Genomic DNA, 13327 nt, shown 5'->3' with positions numbered 1-13327 from the left:
TAAAACCTATATAACAATGTCAACCTAACTTAAACAAAAACAAATTTGTGGTACTAATTGTGAGCGACTTCCCTCTACTCTAATTTTGTCAAGACTCTAGTCGGTCCTGGAAGAGAATGAAGTCTATTCATTGAGTCTTGTCATGCTGGGAAGGTGAGATCTTGGAATATCTCTTACTATTTATGCACTCATCCGCAGAAACCGGTGGCTCATTTTTCAATCCCTCTAACTCATTATCCAATAAAACCATATTTTAGTAAATTGCTCCCTGGACCCTTGTATTGAAGCAACTACCTCCGACATAGTGTATATATGGTCTATTTTATCTAGAACCTCTTGCCAAGCTGGGGCCCCAACCTTCCAATGTCTGGCTATACAGACTCTAGTCACTGTACATAGGATTTTTAAAAAATGCCCACCACATGTGTAGATATGTCCCCCTATCCCCACACCCTCTGTAGCATTGGTTTGTGCCATCTCGTGAGAAGTGACGTGTTCTCTCTGGGGTGAGGTACCACCTAAAAGTCGTCTTTAAGCAGTTTTCTCTCAGGTCAGCATTAATCAATCCTCTACTAGATTCGTACAGCGCAAGATCCCACTTATCTCTTGGTATGTCCAGTCCGGTGTCTAGCCCCCATTTTGCTATTAGTGTTGATTGGGTTGGAGCATTGGCGCCCTGTAGGGTCAAATATAGTATAAATATCAATTTTTTCTGTCTATCTGAAGTGGAGCAGATCCGCTCTAGAGTCGTGGGAGTCTGTGAGGACCAGGGATAGCAATATTTGTGTATGGCAGAGGAGATCTGAAGGTATAGAAACCAATGTAATTTCATTGGGTGAATTTTATTTTGTACCTGGGAGTACGTCAGTATATGGCTTCTGTCTAAAAAGTCTGCTACTCTATATAGACCCTTATTAAGCCACTTCCCCATCTGTTTATGCAGTTCTGGGTGTAAAAGAGATTTGATTGGTTTATTTCTAGAGTTTGCATGAAGGAGTTTCAAAGGCCCTATGAGGGACTTCCACACCTTGAGAGAGTGTCGGCTGTGCCGAGTGTTCAATAGTTGCGACTATCATATGTGTGTCCTACTTCCCACAGTACGTCCGCCATGGAGTCAAATCCCCCTAAGTCCGCCTCCAGTCTGGTCCATAGAATACTATGATTGTTCTTACTCAGCAAAAAGGCTTGAGCTAATCTGGCTGCATGGTAGCAGTCTATTACATTCGGTAAGCCTACCCCTCCCAATTGTCTATGCCTAGACAGTATGTGTGAGGCTATTCTCGCTTTTCTGTCTCCTCTTAGAAAGCCATTGAGAGAACTTTGTAATTTATGCAGCTCTGGCCTAGGTACCAATGACTGAAGTGCCCTAAAGAGGTATAAAATCCTAGGGAGGATATTCATTTTAACCGCAGAGAGTTGTAGACTCTCCATTTTTTAAGATCTCGGTCAATAGCCTTATATAATGGGGCGTAATTCAGGTCATGTAAATTGTGGTAGGAGTCTGAGATTTTGATGCCTAGGTAGGTAATTGACGTCTTAGCCCACTCAAATTCAAAGTTATCCTCAATCAGTGTTTTTGTATGAGGTGGGAGAGACAGGGGCAAAGAGCATGCAATTTTAAACAATTTTTCAGTTTACTTCTATTTCCCATTTTGCTTTGTTCTCTTGGTGTCCTTTTTTGAAAAGCATACCTAGGTAAGTTCAGGATCAGCAATGCACTACTGGGAGCTAGCTGCTGATTGGTAACTGCACACACATATGCATTTTTTGCCATTGGCTCACTCAGTGTATTCAGTTAGCTGCCAGTAGTGCACTGCTGTTCCTTTAACAAAGAAGTGCATTGGAAAGTTGTTTAAAAGTGTATGCTCTGTCTGAATCAGGGTAGAAAAAGTTTGGGTGTCATGTCCCTTTAATTTGCTGTTAGATACTTTCATAGAATTCATATCAGTAAAAAAAGTGAAAGAATTTGGTTATGGCTGAGCAAATTTATGTCGCAAGCAATGGGGCAATAATGTAATTTTTAATAAAATAGAAGTTGTGTGCAGTAAAACAACATTGCAATATATGTTCATTATTTATTTTGCTTGCTTTACCTGTAATTTAACTCTAAAAGTTATGTGTCGGGGGTTCCCCACAAAACTCAAAGGGCCAAATGATCTAAAGCTCTCTGCTCTGGCAAGATTATCTAAAAAGCATTGTAAGTTCAGAGATCCCTTAGACAGATTTTAGCTTGAGAGCGGTTTATATTGCTAGGCAGGCTAATCAGGATGTGAAAAAAATAACCCCACATTAGAATTTAGGGCAAGATTACAAGTGGAGCACTAACTAACTCTCCTGCTCGAGCGTTAACTGTGCTAGAAGTGAGCTCTTTGTAAACGGTTTTCGTTGCGCGCTAACCCGACGAGAGCTGAAGTTAGAATTCTTTACCATTAGAAAAAAGAGCGCGGCAGGGAGCAGAAGAAAATTTAAAACATAGCTTCAACTAATTCCCAATAAAAACACAAAATGAGGAAAGAAGTTTTATGTTCACTATGTGTGTTCTGCTGTGCTTTGGAAAATAACGATCTTGCAGGCAGTAAACAGTTAACTACGTCCGCTTAGGGTAAAAGGAATCAACATAACAAGACAGTCAATAGGCACCGCCTACAGCGCTCAAGTAGAAAACATAAGTGGATATGACAGTAGAATAAACGTTCGTTTGTATCCAGTGGTTAACTCAAGGGGAACAAAACTTTCAAACACACAGGATACAGCTGACCGTACCTTTATGTTTTCAGCCTCCTGTGCTTACTCCACAACGTGTATTTCCTCCGGTCATCTTATAGTATGTTCCGCTGCTCCTCTCCCTATTAACTGTCTTGTTATGTTCATTCCTTTTACCCTAAGCGGCCGTAGTTAACTGTTTACTGCCTGCAAGATCGTTATTTTCCAAGCTATAGGCAGGGCCTGACACCTCCTCCAAAGCACAGCAGAACACACATAGTGAACATAAAACTTCTTTCCTCATTTTGTGTTTCTATTGGAGAATTAGTTGAAGCTATGTTTTAAATTTTCTTCTGCTCCCCGCCGCACTCTTTTTTCTATTGGTGAAGTATTGCTAGTTATTCAGACCACAGGAACGTCTGTGAGCGGTTTGCAGAGCTCCGTGACTGGAGGATGACTAGGAGAAGGAGGTGGTGCCTGACCGGCTTGTTCCGTAGCATTGCTGCGGGTTTTCTAAGGCAGTTTCTAGTAAAGTGGAGAGGAGCAGCAGAACATACTATAAGACAGGGCTCGACAAACCCAGGAGCCTGGGAGCCACTGGCTCCTAGAATTTTACCCCTGGCTCCTAAGTTTTTGGGTTATTCTCCATATATATATATAGAAATCCAACTGTCTGGCTCCTAAAAATATGCCTGGCTACTAAATATTCTTACTGGCTACTAATTTTGAAACAGATTTGTCAAGCGCTGCTATAAGACGACCGGAGGAAATACACGTTGTGGAGTAAACACAGGAGGCTGAATACATAAAGGTACGGTCAGCTGTATCCTGTATGTTTGAAAGTTTTGTTCCCTTTGAATTTACCACTGGATACAAACGAACGTTTATTCTACTGTCATATCCACTTATGTTTTCTACTTGAGCGCTGTATGGGGTCCCTATTGACTGTCTTCCGAAGTTAGAATATCGTGTGTGTGTGTTTACGCATTCCCCCATTGAAGTCAACGGAGAAAAAAAAGTAGAAAAAAACTAACACCCTACTCCTAGCAAGCCTACATTCATTTAAAGTGATGGTAAACGTAGCACCTTTGCTAAATATATTCTGATAGAGTGTAATTCTAAATATTAATACATATTTTTTTTTTCCTTTTAAGGAGGCTTATAATTGTCTGTTTATTTTTGTAACACAATTGTACTTACAGGTGTTCTCACTCCTCCCCCTACCTTGTTCCCATTCAGGGACATTTAAAGTTTTTGCGCAAACACCGTCAGGAGTAAACTTATAAAATTTCAGGATGAAAGTAAAATGTTTAAACTGCTAACTTGAGGACTTCTGGATATCGTGACAGTGCTAGCTTCTTCTCCCCATAAACTTCAATGGTGAGCGCAAACTGAAAAAAAAAACTAACACTTATAGCTCACGTGCTAACCGACACCGTGTTAAACCTACAGCATTTGGAAAACGGGAAAATCTGAAGTTATCCCTATTAAGGAACCATTTGTTTTGAATATTGCTACAATCTTGTAAATATTTCCTTTTCTGGCAACAAAACAAAAGTAAGACTGTTACATTGTGTTTCTGGACATTGCACTGATATCACTGTTTTCTTTTTCTGATATATATATATATATATATATATATATATATATATATATATATATATATATATATATACATACACACACACAGATTTAAAGATGAATGTATGTATATATACATTCACCAGCCACTTTATTAGGTACAACTTGCTAGCACCAGGTTGGACCCCCTTTTGCCTTCAGAACTGCCTTAATTCTTTGTGGCATAGATTCAACAATGTGTTTAAAATATTCCTCAGAGATTTTGGTCCACATTGTCATGATAGCATCACGCAGTTGCTGCAGATTTGTCGGCTGCACATCCGTGATGCGAATCTCCCAATCCACCACATCCCAAAGGTGCTCTATTGGATTGAAATCTAGGGACTGTTAAGGTCATTGGAGTACAGTGCACTCATTGTCATGTTTAAGAAACCAATTTGAGATGGTTTGTGCTTTGTGACATGCTGGAAGTACACTGTAGTCATAAAGGGATGGACATGGTCAGCAACAATACTCAGGTAGGCCGTGGTGTTTAAACAATGCTTAATTGGTACTAAGGGGAGCAAAGTGTGCCAAGAAAATATCCCCAACACCATTACACCACCACCACTAGCCTGAACCATTGATAAAAGGCAGGATGGATCCATGCTTTCATGTTGTTTTCGCCAAATTCTGACCCTACCATCTGAATGTTGCAGCTGAAATTGAGACTCATCAGACCAGGCAATGTTTTTCTAATCTTCTATTGTCCAATTTTGGTGAGCCTGTGCGAATTGAAGCCTCAGTTTCCTGTTCTTAGCTGACAGGAGTGGCACTCATGTGGTCTTGTGCTGCTGTAGCCCATCTGCTTCAAGGTTTAACGTGTTGTGCGTTCAGAGATGGTATTCTGCATACCTTGGTCGTAATGAGTTGTTATTTAAGTTACTGTTGCCTTTCTATCATCTCGAACCAGTCTGCCCATTCTCCTCTGACCTCTGACAGCAACAAGGTTTTTTGTCTGCCGCTCACTGGATATTTTCTCTTTTTTCGGACCATTCCCCCATTTTTGGTTCCCTATTAAGGAACCATTTGTTTTGAATATTGCTACAATCTTGTAACTATTTCCTCTTCTGGCAACAAAACAAAAGTAAGACTGTTACATTGTGTTTCTGGACATTGCACAGACATCACTGTTTTCATTTCCTGATATATATATATATATATATATATATATATACACCCGCACACATACACAGATTTAGACATGAATGTATGTATATATACATTCACCGGCCACTTTATTAGGTACACCTTGCTAGTGCCGGTTTGGACCCCCTTTTGCCTTCAGAACTGCCTTAATTCTTCGTGGCATAGATTAAACAATGTGTTGGAAACATTCCTCAGAGATTTTGGTCCATATTGACATGATAGCATCAAGCAGTTGCTGCAGATTTGTCGGCTGCACATCCGTGATGCGAATCTCCCATTCCACCACATCCCAAAGGTGCTCTATTGGATTGAGATTTGGTGACTATTGAGGCCATTGGAGTACAGTGAACATGGATGGACATGGTCAGCAACAATACTCAGGTAGGCCGTGTGGTGTTTAATCAATGCTTAATTGGTACTAAGGGGCCCAAAGTGTGCCAAGAAAATATCCCCCACACCATTACACCACCATCACTAGCCTGAACTGTTGATACAAGGCAGGATGGATCCATGCTTTCATGTTGTTTACGCCAAATTTTAACCTTACCATCTGAATGTCGCAGCTGAAAATCGAGACTCATCAGACCAGGCAATGCTTTTCCAATATTCTATTGTCCAATTTTGGTGAGCCTGTACGAACTGTAGCCTCAGTTTCCTGTTCTTAGCTGACAGGAGTGGCACCCATGTGGTCTTCTGCAGCTGTAGCCCATCTGCTTTAAGGTTTGACGTGTTGTGCATTCAGAGATGGTATTCTGCATACCTTGGTCGTAACGAGTGGTTATTTGAGTTACTGTTGCCGTTCTATCATCCTGAACCAGTCTGCCCATTTTCCTCTGACCTCTGACAGGAACAAGACATTTTCGTCCACACATCTGCCACTCACTGGATATTTTCTCTTTTTCTGAACATTCTCTGTAAACCCTAGAGACGGTTGTGTGTGAAAATCCCAGTAGATCAGCAGTTTTTTAAATACTCAGACCAGCCCGTCTTGCACCAACAACCATGCCACGTTCAAAGTCACTTAAATCCCCTTTCTTCCCCATTCTGATGCTCTGTTTGAACTTCAGCAAGTCGTCTTCACCACATCTAGATGTCTAAATGCATTGAGTTGCTGCCATGTAATTGGCTGATTAGCAATTTGTGTTACCAAGCAATTGAACAGGTGTACCTAATAAAGTGGCCGGTGAGTATATATACATCTATATATATATATATATATATATATATACAATCAGCTGCCAGGGTGCCAACGGTTAAATACAAAGGATATGAGGAGGCACTTACTGGTCTTTTTCAAATGTAATTTAATAGAACAAGTGTGACATTTTGGGTGCAAACTCCTCTTCCTCAGACAGATACATTATAGGCCTTTCAAATCAAATACCTTGCCATATACCTTTTAACCCTTATAACTTTTTTTTAATATTTCTATGAGTATTTTTATTAGATAGTGTATATATGGAGTGTAAAATTTTATTACGCGAGGACTTCAGTCACGCTAACCCGGCGAGGGCAAATTTAGTTACTTGTAATGTGAGTGCAAGTTAGTGCGGGCTAAGGTTAGTGTGCCACTTGTAATCTAATCCTCACTGTTTACTTGTATTGCTTGCCATTGGCTGCACACTGTGGTGAGCTATTTATATCCAAAAGGCCATAGCAGAGAAAGTAATATACGTTACAATATGGCAGCTCCCATTGTTTTATACTAAAACTTCACCCTTATTTTGTCAATGTTTAAATAGCTAATGAAATACATCAACATGTTATTCTTAGAGTAATCATTTCTTTGACTGCATGATTCTATCTAGCATTTATTTATTGTTTAATGTCCCTCTAATAAAATTTACCCAGAATTATTGGGATGAGGGATCTATACCAAACTGTTAAACCTTTACACATATGATTATAACTTTTCAAGTGCCTTGCTAATCCATCAGAACTGACTATGCAACTTGCATTGAGATCCCCCCGGCCAACAGTATTCCAATCCATCAGAAAAAAACTTCTGAGTGTTTTTTATTTTCTTCTTAAAATATATTTTATATATATATATATATATATATATATATATATATATATATATATATATATATATATATATATATATACACTTATTATATATATATATATATATATTTATAAATATATATATATATATATATAAAAATCTCACACACTTTTAGGTCACAATATAACCAACACGGCCAGGTTTCTTTTTATAACATTAAAATTTGTATTTAAGCTCACTTTTAAACTATAGCACTTGCTCACACATAAAATTTGATCAACAACATTTAATCTTGGTCTCAACAAATTCTTAGTAAAATTAAAATGTGTTTTTTTATAGTTTATGTTCATAAACATAATATTGAGGGCTAGATTACGAGTGCCGCACCAACTGTTGCGCACAAGCGATATTGTGGTTTTATAGGCTATTTATGCGAGATGGAAATAGAGCACGTATTACAAGTTGAAACTAAACGCGCTCGGTCCAGCACAATCAAGATTTATGAATGTCGGGATAGCGTAACTTGAGAGCTTGCATAAAAAAGGTAGGGGAAGAAAAAATGTGCACAACATAAATACACTTAAAAGTACAGTTACACTCATAAAAACCCTATCTGATAAAAATGTGTTTAAAAAAATATTTTAAAAGTTATAAGGGCTCAAAGATATACAGTCATGTGAAAAAGAAAGTACACCCTCTTTGAATTCTATGGTTTTACGTATCAGGACATAATAACAATCATCTGGTCCTTAGCAGGTCTTAAAATTAGGTAAATACAACCTCAGATGAACAACAACACACAACATATTACACTGTGTCATGATTTATTTAACAAAAATAAAGCCAAAATGGAGAAGCCATGCGTGAAAAACTAAGTACACCTTATGATTCAGTAGCTTGTAGAGCCACCTTTAGCAGCAATAACGTGAAGTTAACGCTTTCTGTATGACTATCATTCTCTCACTTCGTTGTGGAGGAATTTTGGCCCACTTCTTTACAACGTTGCTTTCAGTTCATTGAGGTTTGTGGGCATTCGTTTATGTACAGCTCTCTTAAGGACCCACCAAAGCATTTCAATCGGGTTGAGTTCTGGACTTAGACTGGGCCATTGCAACCCCTTGATTCTTTTCTTTTTCAGACATTCTGTTGTAGATTTGCTGGTGTGCTTGGGATTATTGTCCTGTTGCATGACCCAGTTTCAGCCAAGCTTTAGCTGTCAGACATATGGCCTCACATTTGACTCTAGAATACTTTGGTATACAGAGGAGTTCATGTTCAACTCAATGACTGCAAGGTGCCCAGGTTCTGTGGCTGGAAAACAAGCCCAAATCATCACCCCTCCACCACCGTGCTTGACAGTTGGTATGAGATATTTATGCTGATATGCTGTTTCTGGTTTTCGCCAAAAGTGGCACTGTGCATTATGGCCAAACTTCTTCACTTGTCCAAAGGACATTGTTCCAGAAGTCTTGTGTTTTGTTCAAATGCAAATTTGAAAACCTAAGCCATACTGCCATGTTCTTTTTAGAGAGAAGAGGGTTTCTCCTAGCAACCCTTCCATACAAACAATACTTGTTCAGTCTTTATCTAATCTGTCATGAACTTTAACATTTAACATGCTAACTGAGGCCTGTAGAGTCTTCTGCAATTTCTCTGATCATTGCATGATCTGACCTTGGGGTGAATTTGTTGGAACGTCCACTCCTGGGAAGATTGGCAACTTTATTGAATGTTTTCCACTTGTCAATAATATTCTCACTGTAAAATGATAGACTTTAAATTGTTTGGAAATGGCCTTATAACCCTCCTCAGATTGATGGACAGCAACAATTGCTTCTCTAAGATCATTGCAGATGTCTTTCCTTATTGGCTTTTCCATTTTAGCTGTATTTTTGTTAAATAAATCATGACATGGTGTAATATTGTATTTACCTAATTTTAAGACCTGCTAAGGATTAGATGATTGTTATTATGTCCTGATGTGTAAAACCATAGAATTTAAAGAGGGTATACTTTCTTTTTCACATGACTGTATGTTATAAGGTGATTGGCTGAAAAGGGCTTTAACATACAGATTTATACATAGACATGTCTAAATGTGTGTATGTATGAATATATATATATATATATATATATATATACAGTATGTATATATATATATATATATATATATATATATATATATATATATACTGTATATATATATATTGATGTGTAGATATGTATTTATGTATTTATGTGTGTTACTGTATATTTACTGTACATATTTAACATTCCAATGTTCTTCACTTACAGGATAATGTACTTTTTATTGTAAATAAATTTATATATAATTAATGCTCCACACGTAATATTGCCCTAAATAAATATGGAACAGCCTTATTTTACCATTGCAACTACAATACTCATGAAACACTGTACCAAGCCTGATGTCCCCACCTGTAGACTATAAGCAGAGCTCTCCTCCTCTTGTGTTAATTTGTTTTGTTCAGTCTGTTTTACGTATGTTTATTCTTTTAGCATGAAACATAGTCATTGTGTACATTTACTTATGTACCCAGAGCTAGGGAATTCTGTCAGCACTTTTCAATTACATGATAATAACAATAATATAATTATTATTATCAATATAATTATTAATAATAATAACAATAATAATAATAGATAACAATAAGTACAAAAACAGGTGCTGGACAAGCAAAAGAATGAGGAATGCAAGTGAGTCATCCTGTGAGAGGGGCTAAAACAGTGAGCCCAGAATGTGAGAGAGATAATTGTTTTAAAGGGACATGAAACCCAAATTTCTTTCATGATTAAGATAGAGAATACAATTTTAAATAACTTTCCAATTTACTTCTATTATTTAATTTGCTTCCTTCTCTTGTTATCCTTTGCTGAAAGGTGTATCTAGGCAAGCTCAGGGGCAGCAGAGAACCTAGGTTCTAGCTGTTGATTGGGGGCTGTATATGTATATTGATTGTGATTGGCTCACCCATGAGTTCAGTTAGAAACCCATTAGTGCATTGCTGCTCCTTCAACAAATGATACAAAGAGAATGAAAGAGATTAGATAATAGAAGTAAATTAGAACGTTGTTTAAAATTGTATTCTCTATCTGAATCATGAAAAAACAAATTTGGGTTTCATGTCCCTTTAAGACTCATTGTCTCAATCATTTTCTACCAAGCTAAGAAAAGCCCAGCATGTAAATGTGTTTATTGGATAAAAAAAATAAAAATAAGTTAAAACACTTTAAACTGACAATACAACAGGAAGTACATGTTTGTGCACAATGGATCACTAGGTATAGAGTGCTCTGTGGCTGATGTCATCAAATCCCACAGCTTTGTTTCAAGGATATGTGCACAAAAGCAGAGCAAAAATCTTTTTTTTTTTTTCAGGACAGGAACATCCAAAAATAAATAAACATTTTCAGTTGTCAACTTTTAAAAGCAATTAAGAAATGCAACAGGAAATACATATTTGTGCAAAAAAATCATATAACACAGATTGATTATTGTTCTCCAAAAGCAATAAAAATGAAGCTGATTTTTTTTCTCATAATTTTAAAGACATTTCAATAATTATGCATTTATTTTTATGTATTTGATGCAACCACGAAAAATGGATTTTCATGTCCCTTTCAAAGTAATAGTTCCTTTTGCTGCAAAAATATTAACCATTTGTTAAAACAATACAACTTTGTAGAAATATGCCACCAAACAAAAAAAAAAAAATCAAAGATGCCAAAAAAACATTCAGTATCTATAAAGGAACATGCAATAGTGGAGACAGTTCATTTAAAAAGCCAAGATTATACAAACAGTGCAGTTATCTTATGTAAACAACAAGCCATGCTGTAACTTACCAGTGTTATCTTTACAACATCTGTCATTTTGCAAATTAATGGACAAATTGCTTCCAGAATCTAGGCTTCCATCTTTTCCCAGAAAGCCATTCAAACTCATTTTACTGTTTGCATTTGATGGGTCATCAGAATACATTCTTGACCTATAATCCTTTGTAGACGACTTCTTTTGTAACTTGTCCACCGAAAGAGATCTCCTTCTGTTAGAAATATGGCTAACTGCTAGTTTGTGTAACTCATTTGTTGAAACAGATTTAACTGTTGGTGTTACATTATTGTCTGCAGATATGGTTTTGTTAAAGTGTTTCTTGGGGGACAGTTTGAGGGCATGAAAAGTTTGTTTTTCACAAATTTGTAAATGTACTAATTTATTTTTCTCATTTAAATCATTAGCTTCTAACTGCGGCTGGGGCTTTTCCTCTGTAAGGGATTCTTCAGAGCTTGATCCTAGATGCATAGGGTTTTGTAAAGCTTCTAAATAGGATTTCCTAAACAAACGTCGACTTTCAAAGCTTGAGGAATCTCTTGTTTGTCGCCTTTGACAAGGGCTACTCAGATCAGTACTAAAAGCTATGCTTTTCGCACTGCTTCTCCTGCTTTGCAAATGTGGTGAGGACTCTAGAAATTCCTTGCATTCATCAGTGCATTGAGTTGCTTCCTCATCCAAACTTGAGCCTTTGGGAGATATTGTAGAATCATCTGCATCCTGCCCTTCTAAAGAGCTTTCAGAAAATGGTCTTTCAAGTGATTCGCCAGAACTAGATTCCAGTCCGTGTTTTCTACTTTTGCCTGTAAATGTTGATACTTCAATAACTGTAGATGAGGTCTCATTGGAGGTTGAACTGGTATGTGAGCTACTGCTTTCCATTGTTTGTGTCATCCCCTTACTATTGGAATTATTGTTAATTAGATGGTTTAAATATGCTCCAGAATAGTTTTGTAATATTGTTTCTGCAGTTGGGACAAAAATAGGATTAATTATATTTTTCCAAGGTGTTCTGTATACAGCTGTACCAGTTGTTAGCAAACAATTTTGCAAGGGAAATCCATCATTCGCGCAATTGACATTCTCTAAAAATTCTGACGTAAAGATGCAACCATACATTGTTTCAGGAATAGTCACTTCTTCCACTCCTGTGCCAAGTTTTGAGAGGCATTTTAAAACCAGTTTTGCCGACTGTTTCCCAAGTGGATAAATCTGGAAATAAAAATCACCAGGCTTAAGACGGACCCTGTGTAGAGATGCTAGCTGGACAACCACTTTTTCATGAATGCATAATGGCCAGCCTTCATGATAAAAGATTACCCCAGTGTAGTTATCCTGAAAAAAAAGAAAGAAAAAAAGAAAGATGACATGGAAGCAGGAAGGTTTCTTATATAACAATCTATTATTCTTAAAGGGACAGTCCACACCAAAATTGGTAATGTTTAAAAAGCTAAATAACGCCTTTACTACCCATTCCCCAGCTTTGCACAACCAACATTGTTATATTAATATACTATATAACATTTGAACCTCTTAATTTCTGCCTGTTTCTAAGCCACTACAGACAGCCTCTTATCACATGCATTTTTTATTTGCTTTTCACAACAAGACACAGCTAATTCATGTGTGCCAAATAAATAGCTTTGGGCTCACTTCCATGGAGTTGTGCAGGACACAGCACTAATTAGCTAAAATGCAAGTCAATAGATAATAATAAATAGCCCTGAGATAAGGGGCTGTCTGCAGAGGCTTAGATACAAGGTAATCACAGAGGTAAAAAGTATATTAATATAACCATGTTGGCATGCAAAATTGGGTAATGGGTAATAAAGGGATTATCTATCTTTTTAAACTATAAAGATGTTGGAGTAGATTGTCCCTTTAACTACAAGAGATTGAAACAGTGTAGTTTTCTGCAATAAAAAAGGCAAATTACCTAATTAATTAAACAATATAATTATCAGTGACATTTATTATGTGACAACTACACATAA

The 13327-nt window shown here is 37.2% G+C and overlaps 1 protein-coding gene across 3 annotated transcripts in view; it reads right to left on the bottom strand.

The window, feature by feature from the left end:
• Window positions 1-13327, bottom strand: part of PLEKHG4B (pleckstrin homology and RhoGEF domain containing G4B) — a 199485-nt gene that overhangs the window by 100626 nt on the left and 85532 nt on the right. For all 3 annotated transcript variants that reach the window (XM_053714470.1, XM_053714472.1, XM_053714471.1), the window contains exon 3: window positions 11348-12668. In XM_053714470.1, the coding sequence (XP_053570445.1) occupies window positions 11348-12668 (1321 nt within the window). The remainder of the gene's footprint in view (window positions 1-11347; window positions 12669-13327) is intronic.

This window comes from Bombina bombina, chromosome 5 (genome assembly GCF_027579735.1).
Source record: "Bombina bombina isolate aBomBom1 chromosome 5, aBomBom1.pri, whole genome shotgun sequence".
Lineage (NCBI taxonomy): Eukaryota > Metazoa > Chordata > Amphibia > Anura > Bombinatoridae > Bombina > Bombina bombina.
Note: the sequence above shows the minus strand (reverse complement) of the source record. Positions and strands in the feature narration are given on the sequence as shown.